Source organism: Fulmarus glacialis, unplaced genomic scaffold (genome assembly GCF_000690835.1).
Source record: "Fulmarus glacialis isolate BGI_N327 unplaced genomic scaffold, ASM69083v1 Scaffold51606, whole genome shotgun sequence".
Taxonomy (NCBI): domain Eukaryota; kingdom Metazoa; phylum Chordata; class Aves; order Procellariiformes; family Procellariidae; genus Fulmarus; species Fulmarus glacialis.
In genome coordinates this window covers 1,466-27,418 of record NW_009217222.1, presented here as the reverse complement: position 1 = coordinate 27,418, position 25,953 = coordinate 1,466, and the positions used below count along the sequence as shown (strand labels likewise).

Here is a 25,953-nt window from a genome sequence, read left to right as displayed (position 1 = left end):
GAGGCAAAGAAAGCATTAAGTACCTTAGCTTGTTATCAATGTTCCTATATTATTTCAAGGTATTTTTATATAAATTGTAGGTAATTGCAAAAAAACTCCAACCCCAAAACAAGACAAACCCCCACAACCCCCAAAAAAACCAAAACACAAATCCTAAATAAGTACATATTCTTGAGAAGAACCTTGGTATGGAGAATTTCCATTTTTAAAAAAAAAGTGCAGTGTATATCATGGGAAACTGGATTTTAAAATCCAACCTTGTGTTTTTATATTGAAAAATATTTCTTCCGAATGTTTGGTAGATGAGAGATAAGTGCAATATAAGTTTCTGTAGAAAAGTAACAAAGGAAATTAAAAAAATTGCTATAATTCTTTCACAGAACATTTTATTACTCTGACCTTTTAAAGAAGTCAGATCAGACACTACACTGCAGTAGTAGTAGGCAAAGGTACAAAGCAATATGGACTTTTCTTTCCTCCAATGTAAGAAGCAATGAGCTGGTATTATTGTGAGCGGTTCTGCTTGTTTGGTTCGGTGTTTGCTTTATGAATTATAGAATAGATGGATTTTCAAATGCTGCATTTATGATGGCTCAGTAGACCTATAGACTATTTTTCCACTGTTGGTGGCCTCTGGTTTTGTATATATGATGCTTTATTTTAGAGATCTATAGTGTCTATTTCAGTCTATTGAAAACTGGATAGAATTTATCTAAGAATTATTGAAAGAATTGCTTACTTTGAGGGAAATTGGTCTGCTTTCTCTTCTAAGGGGAACTTAAATTTTGTGTTAGTTCATGGAATGTATCTTAGTATAAACAGAGTATTCTGAACTGTATGGTGATATCTCTATGCCTGGAAGGAGGAGTTTTATGTAATGGGCCAAGTAACCACCATTGAAAAAGAAGGTGTTTTTTGAGTCCGTTAAATTTGACTTCACAATAATTACGATGCCAAAAATTGGCTCATACGTGTCTGGTATTGTGGTGGCTTTTTTCTTTTTTTTTTTACTGCTGCTGATTGCATTGGAGGTTTGTCTTGTGAGAAAAGATTGTCTTAACTCTTTTTGGGGTTTTTTTCTGAATTTTAAACAGTAGCTGTTTGGGATGATTTTGGTTTTTATGCTCTGGAAGCAAAGTCATTTAGAAGGTATTCCATTTAGAAGGTCCTCTTACCACCAGAAGGTAATCAGAGGAGTCATCAGATACTAGAGCTTGAAAACTACTTTATATATTTTTAACATGTTTATTTGGAAATAAATGAGACAGATTATAGTAAAATGTTTTTAATAGCCTTGTCCCACTGTAATACTTTACATTTTCTGTTCTGTAAATAAATTCTAGAAACTGATTGAAATACTTTCCTGGCTTTCATCTGGTAGTATAGACTGGAGAGGTATTATTTAATCCTTTAAATTACATTTAGTACAGAATATCCAGAAATTTTGACACAGGTGATTATTCTTTTGTAGATGAGCATATTTGCAAGGGAAAAGTTTGTGGAATTTATTTAAATTTATTAAAGGCGGGGGAAAGGCTTTGATTTGTCGATGAAGTTCATTAGCTAAGCAGTTGTAACTGTTTTGAAGGGTTGAAAAGGTTAACCTATCTGCTAAAATGCCTTCTGTTCTCTCACAAGGCAGACATAAAACACGTAGGAAAACATAGCTTTTTGTCCTGTGGAATATGCCTACTGCCACCAGTAAAACTAGAATTGCTTGAACGGAAGTGTGAGAGTGTGGCATACTGGTGTTTGTGTCCACCTTGTGCTGTGGCTGCAGTCATCTCTATGTGTTTTGCAAGCTGTAGCATTTACAACGTGCCACCCTAGGTTTGCTGTTCTGAATTTAAGATTATAAAAAGAGCCTGGAAAAAACAGTCCCTATGATCCAAATGTACACGTAAAAGTATTCATGGTATATCTGTAACTCTAGTACATCCTCGTTATGGTGGGAGGTGGGTAATAACATGGTGACGTGATCTGAACTTCAGCTATTTTTATGTAATTATCCCTTTGTTTTTAATCATACTGCAGAACATAAAATTTTCAGAAGACTTTGCTTACACTTTTCTATGCAAGGTGAATTTCATGCCTAGATTTTTAACTTGAAATAGTTGAATATGTGAGAATTGAAGTGAAAGGAGTGTGCTGCCTTGTTTGGAAACCACTCTTTTTCCATCATGAAGTAAGAAAGTGGGGACCTGCAAAGTTTAGGACAAGTGATTCCATTGCTTTTTAAATACAAAGATTGGAGATTGTTCATATAGAAGTATTGGGAGCTGCTTGGAAAAGAAGTAAGAAAAATGAGGGTAGTTTTAAAAGCCTGCAGTAATTCTCATTACTACTTTGTCTGATTATTTCTACGTTCTGGTAATATTCTGTCTTAGAGAGACTACATGCTTTCTAAGTGAAAAGGGCTATTAAATGTCTGGGCATTTGAAATAACTTTTTCTTTTTTCTTAAACTGTGTGTATAATATAATTGGGATGCTGTTCTTAATATAAATGTCTTAGAAATAACTATATTGGATTGATTTATTTATTTTGCCTGGCATATTATCATTATTTTAGTATGAAAATGGAAGTCTATCAGAGCACCTTGCAAATAATAGCAACTTCTGCTATTAAACATAACCCTAACCCAAGCAGGCATGGTGTTGAAGGCTTAAAAACACTCTATACTCTAAAAAATCTCTATACAAACAAGGTATTCTCAGATGTGAGAGGTAAAATTTCATCACAGTCAGACACTCACAATGTATAGTAATGGGGAGATACGCATTTAAGTCCATGTTGGCTCTTACAAAGAGCATGTTACTTTTGCTTTGAACATGATCAAGTATTTCTTTTTCAGACTAACAAATTTCAGGATAATACTCTGGTGTGGAAGCATAGAATTTATTTCTCTTTGGTGCAAAACTATTCATTACTTTTTCCTGTTCATCAGAGCTGTTCTTTACTCCAGAATACCTAAAATCCTAATGGGCATGACACTGATCCATTTTATTTAAACAGACTGGGTGGATTTGTTTGTGTGTTCTCCTATAGGAAATTCATTATTTGACCTATACTTTAACAATAACAATAATAGTATAGTAGCCAAATCCCCTCTACTTTAAAAGCATGTCACTGTTTTTCTTCTGTTTATGTGGCTAAATAAAATACAAATGTAAGTCATTTAGCTCTTGTTAAATTACCTGATGTGGATTTTTTTTCCCAATAAAATAAATCCTGGTTTATGTGTTGTTGTACAATGAAACCGGGCGAAAATTACCTTGTTTGTACCTTGTTTTAACTTGTAACTGGCTGGCTAATATATACAAAAGGGCTTATAAGTGATGTAGAATTACTATTTCATATTCTAGATATTATCCAGAACTGTAAATTTAATACAAACTTTCCTCATTACTTGGTTGTCAAAGATTAGTGAAATCCGTGTTGATTAACAGTTTATGTATTTATCACTGAATAAATATGATTTTAAAATATTTATTGCCTGGTGGGAGAAAGCTACAGACATGGTACAGAAAATTCCTGTTTCCCCTTTGTGTGTTGCTTCTGTGCGGTACTCTGGAGCTGCCATTGCCAGATGTGGACATGCTTCTTTTGAAAATAACAGTATCACTATTATACACAAGGCTCTGGATCATTTGCTTCCCCACCAGAAGAACATTATGTGTGGGCGGATTACTGGCATTTCAAGGTCTGTGCAGAGTCTGGGAAGCTGGATCTTACTGTAAACAGAGCAACAGACAAGAGTGGGAGTGGGGAGGGGTGTACATCTCACTGATTATTTTGAGAAGACAAGTTTCAAAAAGTTCTGAACTCAGATGTAGTACAGAAAACTTAAACAGACCTTCCTGTTTTCAGGGGAATTGTGTGTATTTGCTAAATGCAAAAATTCACAAGCTGAACTAGCGCATGAGATAAGTAACATTTTGTTGCAGTCTGTGCACTGACACAAATAGCTTCTGAATTTACCTGCTAGTAGTATGATTGCCTTTTTATAGCAGGATTTCCATGTAGATCACTGTAAAATGCATAGGTCTGGCATCTCCATTACTTTTGGCACATTTATTATGTTAGTAATGTTTTTTGTTATGCCTCTGTTTGGCTTTGCAAGCAGTTAATTACAGTGTAGTCTGTTTAAAGGCTGAAAACACAAGTGTGTGTGAGATGACCTGTAGGTAAAATCTCTTCATTTGTATTCTGTGGTTTATTTACAGGTCCTTCAGCAGCTTTTAAATCACTTCAGAAAAAACAAGGATAAAGTTCTTCTTTTCTCCTTTTCTACAAAGGTGAGCGCCGTATGATTTTTGTCAATTAACTGCAGCAGTAGGTTCTGAAGCTTAAAGCACCGAGGTGACAGCTGTCAACCACATTTCCTTTCTCTCTGTACTATGGGAAATAATGATGAGAAGGACACTGTGCCATACTCCAGAAGCATGTTGAAACCTTGTGTTATCTCATGATAAAAATGGTGATGGCAAAACAAATATAATACCCTACTGCCTTCGTTAGAGCTTTTTAAAGTTGTTGTATTACTTCAAGTGTAGGTAGCTCATACTGAGTTCAGCTGTTATGTCTTAAGTTAGAGCAGTGTCACGTCCAAATATGACTGAAGTACCATACAACCTTTGTGTTAGTACTGAAAGTAGTTAAATTTCCTCTGTTCTACTGGCTTTTGACCATCACCAGGGATGAAACTTATTACACCAGTTGGTTTGAACTGAAAACAGTGTTTAACTGGAACAAGAGGTGTATGCACACTTCACTTTTAAGGGACTTGCTCCTTGATTTTCTTGTTAGGGAATAGCGTGTTTTCTGAAATGGTGCAAATTGTAATATGGTTTTTTTTACTGAAATATTCGTAATGACAGCATTAAAAAGTATTAAAAAATAATAGTGTGAATGACAGTTCAGGTCTTAAATATTTAACAATTTTGTGGCTTTAAGGCAGACTGCAAGTTAATATTTGGATATAGTAGTAAAATGCTCATGTGTCTTAGGCTGTGCTTCATGGTGTTCAAGACCAGACTCACTGCTGGTTACTGCAGTCTCTTTCACTCTGTCCCTTTGAACTCTGGCTGCGCATGCTAGCCTGTCTCTGTGCTGGCTCTGGTGCTCATTTACCATACGTCAAGTCATTGTAACTAAGATTGCCTGCCTGCTTATTGGCTTGAACTGACTCAGCATCACTTAAACGTGGGACAGGAAGCCAGGGTTGGAGGATTGAGTGAGACCACAGCAGACCAACATTAATCACCTTGAGTGTTGTAGAATCACAGCTAAAGAGTGTTGAGGATGTTGATATCAAAATGGGGAAGATTTACTCTTATTTTTGGTGCTTAGTCTATTGAAAATATATTTGAGAAACACGGCCTCTGTGATTATGTTTAATTAAAAAGATAATAGTAAGCACTTAATCTTTTTTTATTTTTCCACTCAGTTGCTAGATGTGCTGGAACAATACTGTATGGCATCTGGGCTAGATTACAGAAGACTTGATGGAAATACAAAATCAGAAGAGAGGATCAGAATTGTAAGAGAGTTCAACAGCATTCAAGAAATTAACATATGTCTTGTATCTACAATGTAAGAAAATTTAACTTGTAATCTGTTTCACTCTGCCTTTCTAGTGTTTAGTAAACAGGTTACTCCGCATTTTATTTGATGACCTTGTGAGGGATTACTTTTTTGAGAAAGTGAGTTGTTCTCTTGTCTGAACATAGATTCACTGCTGTGGACTGAAGCTTCTTAAAGTATATGAAGACTTGCTCCCTTCCCCTCTCCTCTCCTTTATGAGGATTGCTAAGATTTGAAACAAGCGGGTCTTCTGAATCCTGGTTTTAAATTTACACTTGCTGTAGGAGTGAGGAAACATGAAATGCTATATTGAACTGAAAAATTCTCTAGTGTTACTGTAATTTATTAACCACGTTAATTTGCATATGTCTATTTAAAATACTTCAAACAATCCTTGACTGTCTTTTAAAAATGTATTTGCCTATCAGATCTGCTTATCAATTTATGATGGATAGTGAATTTTTTTGAAATAGGGCAATATGTTCAACTAAACTTAAAGAAATTATGATGACCATTCTTTTATCTTCTTATCTTTTCTTTTCTTTTTTTTAATTCTGGTTACTTCAGTGTTTCATCTTCAATGAAGTTTGTTACCAAGCAAGGACAGAAAGCGAACAAAGAGAAACTTTAATCATCCTGCCCAGAGGAAAACTCAGTGAAACTTGATGAAACATGCAAATGTGCTGTTCTTGCCTATATGGTCGCTTTGGTCCTTCTTTACTGAAAGTGTACATGTTGGAGTTAGATAGGAGGATCTGCGCTACCTCTGTTTAATTAGAAGTTAGATGTAATCTTAAAGACTTACAAGTGCCTGTTAGAACTGTCTTCAAATACTGTCTGGTGCATGAAGAGATTTCTTTTGCTGGTCATGCACATTTGTTTGTAATCTCTGTCAACTGTGGAACCTAAGCCATCAGCTTCCCTAAGACCTTCATGGCTCCCTAGTCTTTGTTCCTGAAGACAGCAGGGAATTACTGCATCTGTAGCATTAGGAAAGACTCTCTAGTTTGTGCTTCTATCAGTCTAGTTTAGTTGTATAATTACAACCTTTTCAATTCTCTTCCATTAATTTACATAGAAAGAAAAGTGAAGGTCAGGTAAACAGAGGTGGACTTTCTCCCTTCTGCTATTAGAGCTTGTGAGTACAGAGATTGGTGAGCTTTCCATGCCTGCTGGTGGTGCTTGAGACAAGAGTCTTGATTCTGTTGTTGTTAGTGTTTCTCATCTTACTGAGTAAATGGAAGGAACAATCGATGGAATTGCAGTCAATATAACCAGTGTTTACTAAAAAAACCAGAAGGTGCAATTCTTTGTGTAGTTTATCAGAGGTAACAAAAAGTTATCTTTTTGCTTGCTTGATATACAGTAATGGAAACAGCTTTAATTTTGTAATCCTTTGGAAATCAGAAAGTGATTTATCCCAGTTCTACTCTACGAGAGATTCATCCTTCCTCTTATTCAGATTTCAGGCATTAGGACTTCAAAGTATATTCTTTATTTCTCAACACACAGTAAGTTGACAGAATTGGGTCATACTCTTCTGTCCGTACTTTCTTGCAAAATTTTTGGCCGCCTGTTCTGTATAGTCAACTTTTACGTGTTCTGAAAGTCCCATTGCTCGAAGAGCCAAATGTTGATTTTCGCTGAAAATACTTGCACAGTCTTTTGGCTGTAAAAATGCATTCTGCAGAGGATGAGTTCCCCACATAGTGATCGTGAGTCTGCCATTATTCCACTGGCACAGTGGAACAGGAAGCTCCAATCTATAAATTAGTGAGTTACAGTGCAGACAGTGGTGATGACTTCACTTTTAAATTTACAATGTTCCTGTTTTATATTCCATTTTTTTTAATACTGGCAAAATGCTGTTTCTGCCTAGAATTGCCTATGTGTAGCCTGTAGACATTTGGAAATCTTGATTTTAATTGATTGGTGAGTCTTTTGAGAAATAGGGCCCTTAAACAGTAAAGTAAAAAAGAAAATCTCTATCTATACAGCTTAACCTCAAGTCTTCCAGTTAATGTTAGTGTCAAACATAGTCATATAGCTATCCATAACGCTATTACGTATAGCTATGACTGATATAACTATATGGATAAATATATTTTATGGGTGTTGAGAGAAAATATGATTGATTTCTTCAGAGCTTTTAAATTCCATCAAACCAGTAGGTATAGATTATGAATTTCAGCCTGAGCTTTATGGAAAAATAGGTATACATCTGTTGGAACTTCTAAGGCTCATGAAGTAAAGTCTATTTCAGAATACTTCAGTCCTGTGCTGGTGTTGCTGGGAAAATGTATGATTATTTAGAAGAAAGGAAGGGGATTTTTGATAATGCTTAGAAACATTAAAATAATTGCTGGAGTTGCTGTAACTTGATAGGAGAATGTCAGAGCTTGCAACTCCATTGATGCTGCTTAGCCTGAAGAAGGGGAACTGCATATGTACAATACTGAAGTCTACGTAGTCCTGTTCCATTGCAGTGTTCTGGAAGAAAGAAGAGCAGGAAGTGTTCCCACCTTTAGAGCTAAATCACTATTCTCTGGGTTTTCCATGCTAGTTTTTCTCTAGATTAATTCCTTCAGAGTAATTATAAATGAAAGTATATTTCCACTCTCAGTTTTCTTTATTATGTAAAGAGAAGTGTTTAGATGATGAAGAGATGATGGTTACAGAGATTTGTAGGCAGTTTTTATCATGAAAGGTTACAGTATGCACTTCCATTCTACCTGCAGCATTCTCAATTACTGTCCATTACTGGACTGCTTTCCATTACTTTGTACTTTTTCAGGACTTCATTTAACTTGAATTCTTCACAACTACGTTGTAAATAATTTTTAATGTGCATGTAATCACATTCAAAGAACTCTCAGCCACAAGATCTCACTGAAGCAGAGAACTTACGAACTATAAAAAACTTACTTCAGTAAATAGAACTATGTAGTCACAGCTTTCATGGGAACTTCCCTAATGCGATACTGTTTTGTAACTTCTGAACATTGTGGTATTAAGTTGTCAGTGACAGGATATAAAAACAAGCCATTTATTTAACATAGTATACAGTTTTAAATAAGATGATCTTTTGAAAACTTGTTTGTAACAGAGCTGTTATGAGGCATTTTATACAGGGGTCTTCATTTGAGCTGTAGTATAGTAATTTGCATGGATCATCTTGCAATAATGACTTCACCTGCTGGTTAAAATGTTATTTAAAATGGAAGATACTCTTTACGATGCACAGACTACTGTGATCGTTCTGTCCATGAAGAATATAGGAGCCATTCTTTTTCTGTTTTGGAGTATCTGAATTTTTGTGGCATACTTAAAAATGTTGAAAGGTAAAATCTTTATAAAGCTAAGTATCCTGTTTAGTTAATTTTCATAGTCAGTCTGTTTTACTGACACTAAGGCTTTGCACTGAGGTTTAATTCATAATTCAGTTCCAAATACTGCAATTTTTTATGAGAAAGCATTTGGAAAAACATGTTGACTTATGTTTCAGTCTGACTGCAGGGTTGGTTTGGTAAGATGAGAGACTGAATTCTGTCTTCACTAAGAATAAATACACCAAAATTCCAAAATACAGTAAGGTATTCTGAAAAATACAAAGATTTTTATTCAGCGTTTCAAACTTTGAGAGCGCTCATCCTCCGGAAACCTCTGTTAATATTGGCAGGTTCCCACATCCCTTCCTTTTCCAGATTTAACTAACCCCACACCACACCACACTACACCTGGAAGGAAGAGGCCACAACTGTATTTACATTAACAAGGATTCCATGAAGACCAAAAGGTGGTGGGGCTCCATAAGCTTTTGGTTTCTGTCTCCATTTATTCACATCCTTGGAAATTTTACCTTTCCCACTGCTTTAAACAAGCAGAATATAAAGTAATCTATTAAAACCAGGTGCTTGGTAAATTAAATGGGATTGACTTTTTCAATTTTGTGGTACCTCATTCAGAAAAAAACACCCTTGAAATTAGTGCTGTCTATGTCAATGTAAAGAATTGTTTTAATAGTTAAATTAATAATAGTATTTGGCATGTGCTTGTATAGGAACTGTCTCTTTTTGTAGGAATGTTGGTTGAGCCAGTTGAAAAGAATTTTGCTTGTTTTGCAGCTGGATGAGAAGTGGTATTTTCCTTACTTTTGTTCCTATCAAATCATCCAGCCAAACTCCAAGTAACTGAGCAGCTTTGTTAGATTCAGCAAGGGCATTAGTTAGCTATCTCAGGTTAAGCATATGCTCAAATTCTTTGCTGGCTTGCAGGCTTTACCCAAAGCACAGTATGGCTGTTGAATGTTTAAGACGATGTAACTGGTACCCCTGTGACTCCTTACCCCCACAGCAGACAATTTTCTTACGGTGACATTTTTTCCTTGTAATGACAGGTATGAATGTTGCTGATATGTAGCTGTGTGACCAACTATATTTTTAACAGTTGATTTACATACTGTACAAATATACTTGTGACAGTTGTTAATTCTTCTAGGTATGACTTACCCTAGACTGTGACCATTTTAGTGGAAGCTGCATAGCGTTATTGTCAAAACTATGTTCTGGGATTAGGAGAAGTAAAATTTAATGTGAACTTTTTATTTAAGCTATAGTTTTCCTGCTTCTGTAATGTTAACTGGCATAAAAGTGGCTATGAATTTCCATATAGTCGTTGGGGGAGTTGGCCTGTGTAGGGCTTAGTGGATATGAAGTAGCAATCAGGACATTTACTATAGTAAGGTGATAACAGTTGGTTATGACTCAGCTAGTCATAGAGTTTGTAATCTTCTTGCTACTTAGGTGAGACGACTGCATTTTACAGCAGTGGTTATTTAAGTACTTGGTGCTTATTAACACAACAGTAACACAAAGCTGTACCCCACTATTTTCAGCATCTCTATTGTGCTCTTTTTTTATGATGGGGAAGGTTATGCTAATACAAACCTAATACACTGAAAAAAAAATTGTTCTGTTTTTCTTACTGTCAAATAGTTCTATTTTTTCATTTTTGTTTTTAGGGCTGGTGGCCTAGGTCTTAATTTTGTTGGTGCCAATGTTGTTATACTGTTTGATCCTACATGGAACCCAGCAAATGATCTTCAAGCTATTGACAGGTACAGTCTCAAAGTACAGATCTTCATCCATGTTGTACTCTTCTTTTGCTTTGATACTGTAATCTTAATTGTCCAACTAAACTTTCCTAAGGGAAGAAATTTTTTACATAGTCTGACTTGTCCACAAGACAGTAGGAAATATCTGGCTAAATTATTTTTTAGCTTTGATGTTCTTATTTTTAACTCTGAATTTTACTCCTAATTTTATTTTATTTTTAATTTTATTTTTGTGGCACTATGATGGTGAGCTCATTAAAAAAAAAAAGCCATAGTTACTGTAATTTTTGTGATCTCTAGAACAAGTGTGTGTGTGTGTGTGTATAGCTGGATGGCATTTTTCCTGTGTTTGTCAGGACAGAGTACGTTGTAATTGACCCTAGTACAAGTGATGTTTTGAATTCCAGAATCCTTAAAGAAAAACATCTATGTTCTCTTCTGCTTCACCCATGTGGAGATTAGTGTCTTTTCAGTCACTTTGGTTACTTCCATCTCTGATATTATGCCATTGGTGGATTTCTAGGAATCTGGATTTTTCTTCCAAGGCTTTTTAATCATAGGATGTTTCCCTAAGAATTCAGGACAGACTTTTGGATAGCTGAAGTAAAGAATATTGGAAGCCTTCAAAATTCAGTAGATTTATATATTTTCATGAGCAGAAATACACTTGTTTCTGCTGTCCCATCCAATTACATAATTCCATTTAATGGTCTGACTTCAAAGAGGTGTTCATGTGCACCGGTTCTGGAGAAATACGTGTTATTGAAAGGGGCTGTCTTTAAAGAATCCTTGTAAGACCACATTTCTATAAATTGGTTCAGCCTCTCTTGAATTTTCAGAATATAATCTATTAGAAGTCTCAGAATTTGCCATTTAGATGGAACACTACCTGTTCATTAGCTGTTTTTATTATGTTGTAACTTGCAAAATGCTTTATAAAGTTAAAAAAGAATGGACTGCTCCAAGTAATCCATGATCTAACTCCTATATGATGCAAATAGGAGAGTATCTTGTGCAAGAGCAGATGGAGACGGGGCGGGGGAAAAAACCTGAGAAAGCATTGTGGAAGATGTGTTTTCAAGAGAGATAGGAGACAGGCCTTGTGATATAAATTCAGGAGAAAGCTTTTTCAACTGGATAGGCCTGGGAAGAAAGTTGGAAAACTAAGGTTAAAGGAAAAGGGAATTAAATACTCAGGAAAATTTGGAAAAGTGGGGGAAAAAAACAACAACCAAAACAAAAACCAAAACCCAACCAAATCATAAATGATTTAGAGTACTCCTGTTTTACTGGAATGCGTTTTAAATTTATTTATTTTACTATCTCTAAGAGCGCTCTTTTATTTTTTTACTGGTAAAAAAATACGGTTTTTAATATGTCACTGTTCTTGCAGAGCTTACAGGATTGGCCAATACAAAGATGTTAAAGTGTTTAGGTTGATATCTTTGGGAACTGTGGAGGAGATGATGTACTTGCGACAAGTTTATAAACAGGTAAAGTTCACAAACTATTTAAATTGGGAGCTCTTTTTAGCTGTTTCAATGCTTGAAAGCTAAACTAGCCTATAGCAAAATTGTAGTTTACCTTGGGTTTATGATATATACTGTCACGTTAACTTATTAAGCAGAGACACATCATTTAGCAATTGTCAAAGAAGAAAACAGAATATTGTATTCAAGTCTTTCTGTAAGTTTTAAGAGTTTAGTTATGCAATATACATTGATCGGGTTATAGAGAGAAGAGAACTATTATATTTAAAAACTTGTAAACTGTATCTGCGAAAGTTGTAGTTAGTATCTGCAGCAATCTGATTCAGGCAGCTTTTTCTTTTGAAAGGTTGGAGAAAGAGAGCAAAAATCTTGCTGGTGCTATAGAAGAAAAGCAAGAAGACATTGCTACTCTCTGCCTTTGGAAACTTGCTTATGAAAGGAGGGGGAAACAGCTTGTAGTTGCTGCTATTATGAAGATAAGAAGTGATGTTGTCTGCCAGAATACTCAACCTGAAACAATTGCTCTCTCTAAATCTTGCTACTTGCATTGATAAGTTTAAAAACCTAAGAGTGGGAAAAACAAAGTGTGTGGTTTGAGGAACACATAATCTAGCAACTATTTCCTGATGAGATCAGAATTAAAACAAAAAATAAACAAACTCAAACATGAACAATAAAGAGCAGGCTGCAGAATAATAAGAAACTAGGTGAAGTATGAACATGTTTTTCTTAACTTGCAACTTTTGTTGAGAAATAAGATGATTGGCTTTAAGTTAAGATAGTGACATTACAGGTTTAGAAAGTTGGCGAAAGGAAGAAAATCAGTGAGAGACAGTTGTCCTGAAGAATGCATTGCATAGAAAAGGCAAAGTAGGTCACCTCAGTGAGCAAATGGTACCATGTATTAAAGAAAGCTTTATGAAATTTGATGAATTAACCTAATGATTTCAAATTTTTGGCCATAAATTTGGTGTTGAGCCTTGAGTGACAAGCACCCTCTTGTAGCTGGGTTATTTACAAGGAGGAGGTTGGAGGCTGAGTGAGTGGGAAATGCAGTAATAGACAGGTTGTTGTTATCCTCATACAGATTTAAGCAAGTGACAAATAAGAATAATGGTCTAAGATCAAGTATTTGGACACCCCATCTGATTTCACAGATCAGATAGTCAGAAACCCCACAGCTGGAAGATCAAATCTTGAGCTGTTCTCAGTAACATTTTAAAGTAGGCCATACACATTACTTTCAAAAGTGTAACAGTGACTTTATCTCACTTAAATTCAATGTTTTGTAGAAGCAAAAAAAAAAAATTAGAGTTCTGTTTAATTTTGACAAAATTATCTAAATAAAAAAAGACGAAACTTGTTAAGAAAAAATTAAAAGTAGTAGGGGATGGGCTGATGTGCTCACAGGTAATTGGGCAATTTTCAGAGACACTGTATCAGGAGGTCGGAATGAAGAAGACATTGTATTAATAGTTGAAATCATATACTAATGAGGTGAGTTAAATATAAAACACAGTAAGCCCAAAACCTACTTTTGAGGGGCAGTGGTCTAAAAACGTAAAAGCCAATAATTCAGTTTTCGAACACATCAGGAGCAGGAATTATATTGCTCTATGGGCGTTACTTTAGCAAGGTTTAAAGGATTATTCATTGCAAAAAACCCGCTTGATTTATGCTTTGTATCCACATTCATGGAAAAGCTTAGGTAGCATCCTGTTCCAAAGTTTCTCATGTGCAAAATACGTTTGAGGATTCATTTCAAGAGCAAGTATCAGTAGGAGAGGTCTCTGAAATGATCAATAGCAGATTATGACCAACTATATTCACTAAAATGAATATAGTCATGCTTCACAGAGGTCTTTGGAGTTGGTGATCTTGTAGATAAAGAAGACCTAGACTGGTATTGTCTGTTAGGATTTCCAAAAGGCATGTATAAAACTTCTTGAAAGGGTTGTTTTTTGTTTTTTGGTTTTTTTTCCTTCCAAGTTGACTTGTGTTTTTCAAGTCGAATAAGAAGCAATAAACAGAGTAATTGTAAATCTGGGGTTTTTTTTTTGTCTACACTTGGATTGCATTCCCTGCTATTGACACTTGAGCACAGTTAGGAAATTTTCAGTAAGTTGTGAAGAAAATGCCTTTGCTGTTGAAAATTCAGAAGCCATGAGTACATGTGGAGGTGTGGCTTTTGGTGAACTATAAAAATGTGCTCTCAGAGAGCTAAATGTTGTCATCCATCCTTTTCATGAAATGAATTTATGTGAAAATGCTTTATCATGTTTGTAGCGTATTCTTACTGAGGGATCTATTTGATTTTAAAATTGCTGAATTTTTTTTTAGTGGTGTTTGGTTGTCTGACCTAGCCATGTGTGACTGAAGTATCTGATATAAATAAAATTGAAATCTAACATAATAGAAACCTGAATAAGTTATATATGTATCCTAAAGTATACTTCTGTAAATACCATGCATAATTCAAGAAAGAGCAAACTGTGCTCAGCTAAAGTTAAACTAGAATTTGACTGTATAGTTACTGGCCTGCATAATTCAAGAGATGTACTGTCTAGGAAAATGCCTGTTCAGTGCTAGAACTAGAATTGAGTAGAACTGAAGAATTACCAGCTGCTTAGAGACAGTTACAAAAAATATTACAGGTCTGATATCCATAAACCCATGGTTTTGACATTCTTCCACTTAAAGTCAAATATACCAATTATGTAAGTATTGAAAATTTGCAGTCACTGGAATGCAGCTAAACCTGCCTGGCTTCAAAAATGTTTTAATTCTGCCTGGCAAACTATTTACTTGTCTTTCCTTTTCACCTTGAAGATTTTTAAGTCATTTCTGTTCAATCTACTTAGCAAGAGTGCATGATAATTAAAATATTCAGACATCAGTAGGAATAATCTTGTGGCTTTTATTTAGTCCTTACCAAGTAAGGATGCAATGCAAAGGACTATGAAAAAATAGTAAGAATTTAGTATTGAGGAAAGATGAGCAGTCAAGATACAGTCAGTAGTGTGTATAGTGGGTGTCTGATATTAGACAGCAGTGAAGTAAAAGACTTGAAATATTTTTTTTTTTAATTCAGTAAAACCAAGCAGGTTCATATTATACCACAATCTATTATACTAACATTTGCCAGGGAAATTAAAACAAAATATTCTCCCATAGGAATTTCTGCCTGCTCCAACTAAAGCTGTGTATATAATGTGGATGCCAGGAAATTCTGACATGTTGTTGGAGCAAACACTTCTGAAATCTCTTGTGTTGTTCTGTTTTAGCAACTTCACTGTGCAGTGGTTGGAAGTGAAAATGCCAAGCGGTATTTCGAGGCAGTGCAAGGATCAAAGGAACATCAAGGAGAGCTTTTTGGGATCCATAACCTTTTCAAACTTAGGACGCATGGGTCCTGTCTTACCAGAGACATCCTGGAGGTATGAATTCCTACCCTTTACTTCTGGATATTAGTTTTACATTTTTCCTTCCCTCATGAGATGTTTCCATTCAAAATTATGACAAAATACTTTATAAAACAGAGAAACTTAAACAGTACCTGTCTATGCAGTGCCTTAAATGAAGTAGGCATGCTAATTGCTCGCTCTGATGTAGACAAGATAAATTTCCTTAAATCAAACAAAAAAATGGAAAAAGTTTGGATTATAATTTCCAAAAGTTTGCTAATATATTTCTTTTCCTAATAAAAATGTCATAACTTATTTTTGTGATACTTTCACATATTATCAACTTTGTGCACAGATACCTTTTATTCATCAATAGCTTAGAGTGACCTTTTAAGCCAGAATTCTGATCATAAAAAATATTTTTATGATCATAGTAACCTTTGTATAATACATTTTCAGATGTCAAAAACTGTTTAATAAAATATATTTTATCATGCTGGATTTAAAAATATTACAAGGTGGAAGTAAATAACTGAGGCTTCATATTAAAGATTTATTTCTTAGTTACTCTAAAAAGACAGTTGGCACAATTCCATAGCATATAATGCACACTGGTTTTAAGTATATGCAGTATTATACCTTTTTCTATCCAGCATGTCTGTTGCAGCTAACTTGTGTCTTGGAATTTATTGCAGCTTTATTCTAGCTCTTCTCTTTCCATCCTTCCCTTTATTTTGTCATTTTGCCTATACTAGGAAGAGGCTGGTGAATGTGATATAGCAGTATAAAGGCAGCATAGCCAAAAGAGTAATGTGGTGTTAGAATATGTATTTCGGGGATATTAAGCTCAAAAGTCCTCTAAATTAAATCTGAATTAAAATATGGCATTTAATATGAACATTGTAGCAGGTATTCTGCTTTGGAAAAATGTTTAGAATTGTTAAAACAGTGTATGCATAAGATCCTCCCAATTTATGCAGTATGTTGCTTTTCCTGCAGGTTATGGGTTAGATCGAAGGGCAGTAAGTGCCAAAATGTAAGTCTTAGTCTGGACTTTGATTGTACTTCTGATGCTTATATCTCAGTAGAAAAAAAGAAAAACTCTTTTTTCCTGGGCTTGCCTTTGTTAACTTGAACAGATACAGTTTTTATTCTATACATTCTTGATTGTTTTAGAGGGAAGGGCGAGTAGAAGCAGGAGTCATGACAGCAACTACATGGCTAAAGGAAGAGACTCCTCCATGCAGCTCAGAAAAGGTGAGGTGTCTTTGTGGACTATGGACCAGAGCATGACAGTCCCTCTAGTTCCTGATACTACAGTGGCAAATGTGGACAGTATGTTGTTAGGCTGATTATGCTTTTACCCTGGATTGCACTTGCCATCTTTTATTGTGTGCTTGCCCTTGGTTTTACATATTGTAAAGCATTAGATAATGTCGTGCTGTCTGTATTTAAAGTGGTATATTCTGAACATCTGGTGATAGGGTATTCTGTGACCTTTACAAGACTTGGATATCCTCAGTCTGAATGAAGGTATTACTAATATGCTATTAGTACAGAGCAATATTGTTTACTGAAGCATGGCTTTATAGTGTCTTAAAGAGTGACAGCCATATGATATGACATGGCATGGTATGATATGACAGCCTTTTGATCAAGAAGTCAGTTGAGAATCTAAAACCTACTGTTGTTTAGAAGATTTTGGTTAGGGAATTGTGGAAAGGAGTACAATTGGTTTAGAGGATTGAAAACTTGCTTCAGGCTTTGTGGACCTCTGTGGAAGACATGGCTATTTAGTTGATGTAATCAGACAGTGATTCCCAGCAAATCAGTGGTGTGTTCAATGCTGACTTTTTTTTTTTAAATAATGTGTCTAATAATTTTCTTCTGGAACAAGATTTTCCCCCTCTTTTCCCCCCCGTAAAGGCTGGGTTTAATGGGAGCATTTTTGTGAATGTTTTTGAGTGAACACTGTGTTCATATGATTTGGGAAACAAACAGCTAGGTCTACAACATGGCCTCTAAGCATGAAAATATCATTAGATTAGATCACACTGAACGGCACTGGAAATTAGCCGCTGTCTCTTATGCTTTTTGGAGATTTCTGTGGGTAAATGTCAGTATTAATTTGAATCAGTATGCCATCACATTGGTCATAATCTCATATTGCTAATACATCACTGTATGGTCATGATCTCACAGTGGATTTGGTGACAAACAGTAACTTTTTTAGCTTGTGTTAAATACTTTTTGATAAGCAGGGTGATACCAGGATTAATATATTAATTTTAAAACCTCTTTTCATGTACAAAAGTTTAGTATTTACCTTTCTGACTTTTCATTTACATATTGTCGTAATTCTTATCTCAGTAGTGCACAGTTTTGGAGTTGTATTCTGGACTTTTGTAGCTTCAAAACGTTTTAAGGTTGCTTGGAGGTAATTTTTCTTTGATTACAGTAGGCCTCAACTAATTTTAAGAACAGAATGTTATGTACTCATAGCTCTTATAAACTGTGTTAGCTCCCATATACGAGGAAGTTGGCCACCTCTGGCAGATTTTTTTTAATGAATGTCATTACACACTATTAAGGTTTGAAGTCACTTTTCAAACTACCTTTGAAAGATGAAAAGTTGCAACAAAATCAGTATAAACTAGAAAAATACGGGCATGGATTGTGAAGATGTAGGTTGTTTTAGCAGTGTGCAGCATATATAGTCTCAAATTTATATTTTTATTTGTTGTTCTGCTAAAAATTTTGTTTTCCAAAGACTTTCATATAATTTCTCTTTATGATTTGTTTTGTAGTTGCTTTCTATCTGTGTATTGTAATACTATTTTGTGTATTTTTTGATTGAGTAACATAGTGAAAATCCACTTTTTTTATACTGTTTTGGAATTAGGTGTGTTCCATATATTATTTATGTTTTAAATACCTTTGCTGTAAATTACTTTTATTTTTAGTATGAACAACCAGACTGTAAAGAAGATAGAGATCCCGGAAGCATTCAAGCACAATTGAAGAGAGAAGAAATGGATTTTTGTGATGACTTCAGTGATGATGATATTCTGGAAACTTCTGTGAAAAAACGTGACAGAAGAAAGCCTTGCAATGCAAATAATTTAACGGTAACAAAGGGACAACTTTCCTTAATGCAATGTGGATTCCCTAAGTTGTTGCAGAGAGAAATTGAAACTACCGAAGAACAGTATAATAATTGTAACTCTCATCATTCAAATTCTAATGATCAGACTATAAGAACAAATGTAAATAGCAAGCATACTGATTTTCAGAAATGTCAAAGCCGTGTGCATGTTCTGGAGCATGGGAAAGCTGCTCAGTCACCAGATGGAACTGATAAACAAAATATGTGTAGTACAGACTGGCTTGTTTTATCAGGCTCTGAGGAGGAAGGGGACAGAGAAAGTGAGGATCAGTGCATTTCAAAGCAAACTGATGTAGTCGTTGAAACTGAATGGAGTTCTGAGGAGAATGATGATGTCATCTTTCCTACCCAAGTTCCAGCATATCAGCAACCAATGCTTACTAAAAAAGTTGAAATTTACAGGTCAGCATCTGAAAGTTGTGAAGAGTTAGCAAAAGAAGATGGGTTGGTATTTAAGGGAGACAGTAGGCAACTTGGATTCCATAGTATTGAGTCAAATTTCAGCAAAGTCATGTCTTTTGAAGACATCAAGAACAGCACAAGAGATTTGAAAGGGGCAAGCGACATAAGTGATGAGTCTGATGATATTGAAATTTCCCATAATTCTGAATCAAGAAAGTTAAGAACTTCCAGCTTTCCTAAATGGAAAGAAAGACATGCCAATAACAATGGACTAGGTAGCCTCTCCAAATCTCTGCTACAATCAAAGCAGGCCAGTAGAAAACAAAAGGAAAGTGATTCTCAGAATATAGATGAATTCTCATCCTCTGAAGATAACTTACCGGTTGAGAAAATTCATGCCAGAAGGCAAAGCTATAAGTGTAAAAGACAGAGAGGCAGAGTTCAGGTTGGGTCTAAAATGCTTCATCCTATTCAAGATATCTCTGTTGTACAAATGAAGTCTAGTAATTATTCTGTGTGTAGGACTTCAGCAAGTAAAACTGAATTTGAACGTCAAGAGCAAAAAGTGGAATCAATGGACAGATATTTAGGTAACTAGTAATTTAATTTCTCTGATTTTATCTCAACTAAAGTAGTAACATATGTTTAATTTATCATTGTTGGCAGGTTTTAAGTTCTTCCTGCTATACATGTTTTTGTTACAAGATACTAATAAATGCTCTGCTAAATTATTTAGTAATGTCTTTCTGTATCTCTCTTTTTACCTATTAGCCTTACTTTTCTGTCTTCTGAGGTGGTGGGTTGCTTTGTAATATTTTGTTAAACACTTACAGTCTGAAAGATGCTGAGATTGAAGATTTATTAAGAATTCACAAATCTAAATATTTGAACTGTAAAACCTTAAATCTTGACAAGGCTGTTAAGTTTTTTTTCATGTATGTATTTATGTGATTTGGGAGTTTGAAATACCATGTGGAAGATTTGATTCTGTTAGAGACTTAACTTTAAACATTAATATTGCAGCCATTAAATCATAGATGTTTTGAAACTTCTCCTTTGTCCGTCTGATAAAAACCACCACTGAAGTGGAAGTAGTATTAAACTGTCTGGATAAATCTGAATAAGTCTAATGATTATTGTTAATTTCATAGAGCTGAGAAACTTGGTGCTGAGTGAAATCATAACAAATTTTACAACTTTCATATAAAACTTCTTAAAAATTACAATATCCTTCTTCAGTGTAACTGTGTACCTTCCAGGTTTTGGAATAAATCTTTGATTATATCTTTCCCCTAATATATCAGATGGTGTTCAAGAAGTGGCATATATTCATTCAAATCAGAATGTGGTTGGATCCAGCAAGGCTGAGAATCGCTTGAGCCGGTGGGCAGTGCGAGACGTATTTGAGTTGAAGCAGTTTTCCCAGCTCCCTGCTAACGTAGCAGTCTGTAGTGCCAAGGTAAAGAGAAATGTTTGGGAAACGTTGTTTTTACTGTTTTTATCCTCATTTTTTATCTTAAAAAGCTCTAACAAACTTGTTTTTCTGTTAATGGCCACCATGAATGATCAAAGCCACTGAGGCTGGGAGGAGGAGGCAGCTGAAATGGAGGTCTAATAAATTACTTTTGTGTTTTTGTTTTTTTGGGTGGTGTTTTTTTTTTTTTTTTACATTGGCCAGCTCTGAAAGAGTTGGGAATTAAGCAGCAGAGCACCCTCTGTGGGATTTTTCTGAGAGAAATGGTAAGATTAAAGATTGGGTGTTTGAAATCAAATTCTGTGCCATGTTTTTCTGATTTGAGGCTTGAAAAAACTTCAGTTTGTCCTGGATCCAGTTAACAAAAATCTAGTTGCCACAGTACATGCCAGAACCTCTGTGGCGTAGAAAGTCAAACATAAATAAGTTTGCAGATTTTTTTTTTTTTTTGGGTGGACACATGCAGTTGCTATAATGGGTTAAAGTAGTGATCATTATTGTATATGCTTAATGTCTGAAATGTAAAACTAGAGTTTACTGGGAAGTACTCATTTGCAGCAACAGATACGTTTTATGCTTTTTGTTTGTCATGCATCTTGTTTAATTACATTTGGAATACATACAAATCTGGAATAAATTCAGGTACAGCTTCCAGGTTTTTGTTCTTTTTACACAGTGGTTTTGATCTACTCTGATTATCTGGACATGTTGTTTGCCTTGTAATAAACATTTGCTGTTTCCTAAACTGATTCTTAAGATAAACCACAAGCATAGAATAAGTAATTGGTGAATGTGCAGTTTAGTCTTTACAAACATACTAGCAATCACTGTAGAAATTGTAGACAGAAGACTCTGTCGTTCTGGGGTGTTGAACATCCGCAGTGGCTAAAAGACTTTCTTCCAATGTTGTTGATGTATTGTATTTAATTAAGCCTTTAGCAGGGATGCCAAAGAATTTTTCCTCTGGGAAGATCAAACCAGGCCAACCAGTAAAAGTGAGACCTTTTCAATTCTAACAAATTTGCATTAGAATATCCCTTATTAACAGAAAAGTTGGTCAAAAAATACTCAAGAATACTGTAGAAGGGTCCTTATTTAATGGCAATGGCTGACAACATTAATAAAACTAAATATAACTGAAGGAAAACTTTGAAGAGCGTACTTTGAATAAATGTCTGTTGATCCACCTATGTTCAAAACTAGTTTGTGGGTGTCATTTGTATTGTTCATGTAACTTACATCTCATTATTTAGAGTTTGTGTGAATACAGCTGTTACCTCTCTTAATTAACTTGTCAGTCAATTTTTCTAAGGTATCTATTTTTCACTCTGAAGCAACAGTAGTATCAATTCTCTTGGAGATTTAAGTAGGAAGAAAAGCATCAATCATGATGGAGAAGGCTGCCTCTTCCTTTGCTTCCTGTTCGTTGTTTGACGTAGAGGCACTAATGTAGAAATAATCCCTAGATAGCTGCCTATTCTTAAATGTGGAGCTTCGAATTTTTTGTGCTTGGCTTAAAAAAAGATCTGCCAGAGCTTCACAGACAACTTTAAAATATGATCAACTTAGAATGTTACTGCTACTATTTTCCTTTCTTCATAATTTTATTTTTATTTTAAAAGGCATTCTATGAAAAACAAGATCATTGTTGCTTTTCTGACCATCAGTCTTTGCTGGTCATTTTTCACTTATTTGCCATCAGTTTAAGCTAAGGCATTCTCTGTAAGAGCAACTAATGGTGTTTGAAAGAGGATGCTGATTTCAAATTACATTTAATAAAGTTTTTCAACAGATTAAAGTGGCATTATGTGTAATATTAAAAATACAGGTGAACAGTTTAAATTTCCATCATTATTTTTGGTAAATAAAATTATAGTATTAAATACTGGAATGTTAATTGTAACCTGATAGTTATTGAAAGAAAACCAAAACTTTTGTCAGCTGAAATTTCTCACTGATGTTGCCTTCTAGCATCATTGTTCTGTTTCTCACAAACTGTGTAGCTGTTTCTGTTGCTCTGAGTATCAATGATCACATTCTTAATTAGGAGCTTTTTTATAGTGTATTTATATTGAAGCTTTATTTATCAGCATCATGAAGGCTCCTGAATAATGTCCTGATAATGTTTATGTCCCTTTTTAAGCACATTTAATCAGTTTGTCTTATTTCTAAGTAGGAGTGATCAAAAAAGGATCTCTTCCTTCCGGTTTATAGATAGGTCTCTTTGTCCCAAAAGTAAAATATCCTTTGTGCTGTTCAGTTCACCTATGCCAACTCTGTCTTCCTGCTTTGCAATTTTGCTCTTCAATATGTCTATAATAATGAATTTCTGACTTAATAAAGTTTAAATACGTTTTTCAAGAAATGACTAATATCTCTGGGAAAGGGATGCAAGAACACTTAAAAACTAACAAAGTATTCCATTGAAGTGGATGAGTTGGAAGTTGGGAAATACAGCTTTTCCTACAAATCTTGGTTGAAGACTGAGTGAAACGTTTTTGCTTCCTGCTTAACATATGAATCTAGAATGACAGGCATAATAATTTTATAATAAGTAACAAGCAAAAAGTAACAAATAATAAGCAAAAGTAGTCAATGTTCTTACAAAGGTTATCTTAATTGATATTTTGTTGATTTCTTGCTATTGACTAGTCATCTAATCACATTTTGGCTTCACTAAATTCCCATGAACTTTTACATTCTAGGTTAAGTTCTTTAGTTTCAGTAGCTAATTTGTGGAAATGAGGTGAATATGAGTAACAGCAAAAATAAATTGCTGGAAAGCAATATAAAAGAATTCTTCTTCCTGGTTTTCTACCTGCAGTAGATAAAAGGAGTATAAATTAGGTTTATTAGTCCTTCCTTTATCGCTGAAGCATGGAGACTAATGTAGTCACTTGAGTTGTAGAAACTGCTTAAAACTGGAGAAGACTGCAAAACCTGAGAGGACTCTTCCTTCAAAGTGAGAGAGGTTGCGTGGGAAGAAGATCCTTGAGAGCCAAGGTAGAGGGGATGGGAGGCAGGGAGTTTTGTTCCTCAAAAGAGAACTTTAAAGGTATGTTGAACATCTTATGAAAGAACATAAGTAACTAATGAATAAGTAAACTTGGATTTAAGTTGGTTATAAAAAGTAAGATTTGAACTTTGGGATAAGAAAAGATACTCATCTTGGTGATAGTCTCTTTCCGTAATTTGACTTCAGAAGGTCTATGTTAGATCTGGACTTTTGGCACTAATGTAATTCACAGTCAAATCTCTCTCAAACTGTAAGTTTCAATCAAGTGTATTTTTTTTATTCAGTAATTAGTCTATCTGTCCTTAATGTTATCTGTGCTAGTGTTCATATACCCCAGCTACCTTTTCTCTGAAGTAATAGAACATATTATTTTAACCTGCTATTGTTCTGTACCATTAAAGGCTTAAGGGATCAAAATCTTGGTTCTTTTTATGAGAAATAGGTCTTGCTATTACTACTTCTGTTCCTGCTTGCTTTGTGCTCCAGGTTCTGTAACAGTCCTGGTACATGGCTTCAAGACTGCTGCAGAGCCTTTGACTCTTCTTTCTCCCAAGGTGGTAGGGAGCACAGTCATACTCTCTATTTTCGCTTGTTTTGAAAGGAATTGTGTAAATTGACTAGTTTAGCTAGAATGTTCATGTTTATAATACTGAATGCTTGTTTATTTCCATAAATTCTACCTGACTATTGAAAATAGTTAGGTAACAGCAATCAGAGTATGAAGTCTGCTGTCAAGAAATAAAAATAGAACATCATGAGAGCGCTCCCACAACTTACCAGCTATGAAAGGTGAGGTAAAATCTGAAAGTAGTAGAAGTAACAGTACAAAGTATGCATTAATTATACAAGCAAGAGAATAAACCATATTTTGGTTGAATATCATTACTCAAAATAAGTCCTGTCCAGCATCTGAATTAAGAAAGGTAACTGTCTGAAGTTAGTTTGTATATGACAACAGTACAGACAAACAAATGTGAAAGGTTTTATCGCATAATCCTGAAGAAACTAAAATAAATTGTGTTTTTGGGAATATATTCCCTTTACCACAGAAATCCACAGGATTGCATAAAAGTGGGAGAAGATTCTGTAGCTGTAGGTGAGTTGGAGTAGCATTTTCAACAGAGAGACTGTTGTCTTGTTATAGAGGGAGCTTTCATAATTAGTCATCTACAGCAGTGGATATCTGCTTATACTTTTTTTTGCAAGTATATTCAGGGAGGTACTTAAAAGACTAAATTCTTTTTTTTTTAGATAGACATGTATTTATGTACTTAGTATTCTACATTTAAGGAATATCTAGAATTACAGTAAAAATATTTTAACTTACTACCAACAGTTCCTGAATTGTACATATTATCCTGTGTCTGAAGATTGTCCATATTCTGACCGTTGACCACAACTTGTGGTGTCAGATCAATGTAGATTTTGAGAAGAAAGGACAGAAGAACAGTATGATAATTGTCCCTCAAACAGTTGATGTTTCTGGTAGCGTTGCTTATGTGGAAGGCACTGAAGCATCAATAATTAGAGGTGTTAAGAGCCTCAGTAATCAAAACAAAGCCAGGGATTTTTGTTCCATGTAGAGGTGTGACAAACAGCTGTTCCTGAAGAAATTTTGGAGGTACAGATTATACATCTCAACTTCCTCTGTAGTTCTAAAGACTTATTGTACATCCCAGAACCTAAGTGTCTCAGAAGGCAGTCAAGTGTCCCTTTTTGCTCTGGCTATTTGTAGTCTTTCATAGAAAGTCCTAAGTGTTAAGGCAGAAATTATGGTCAGTTCTGTGATACCACAATGCAGGGAGAATCACACCAGGCTTCAGTATTCTAAACATCTGAGGGTAGAAAGTGCATGTCATCTAGTGTGGCAGATACCCACTCCATTAAAAATTGCTGAGAGCTGGTCTTTGTTGCTTCCTTATGCATATGGCTACAAAATACACTTGATCTGCTATTTCATAGAAGATTATTAGTAACAAGGGTTTTCTGGTGTTCTGTGTAGAAGTCTGAGTGAAGAAGTTTATATTAAAAATTAATCTAGTGGAATAAATGACTTGTTTTTCCTGCATCATTTTTTGTGTTGTTTTTAGGCTGATTTAATTACGTTGAGTCATCTTTGTTCTGCATTTTGGTTTCAATTCAAATCTTCTGTTTTCACATGTGTGCAAATAGACTTGGTTAAAAATTCATTGTTTTTTCACAGAACAAGTGGAAGATTGTCTTTATTACTTCATTGCTATCTGTTAAGAAGATAGTTCTTCATTTTGTTTTTCATCTATTTCATGTAACCACAGAAAGAAGGA

General features: G+C 34.8%; 1 protein-coding gene across 1 annotated transcript; it reads left to right on the top strand.

Moving 5' to 3' along the window:
• Positions 1–4,225: 4,225 nt before the first annotated feature.
• LOC104078067 (DNA excision repair protein ERCC-6-like 2) lies at positions 4,226–20,619 on the top strand (the record flags this gene model as incomplete). Its single annotated transcript, XM_009579571.1, has 8 exons — positions 4,226–4,297; positions 5,449–5,594; positions 10,606–10,701; positions 12,092–12,191; positions 15,473–15,625; positions 16,769–16,849; positions 18,556–19,750; positions 20,465–20,619. Coding segments are annotated over 8 exons (1,998 nt in total), but the record flags the coding sequence as incomplete, so codon positions are not given.
• Positions 20,620–25,953: the final 5,334 nt, after the last annotated feature.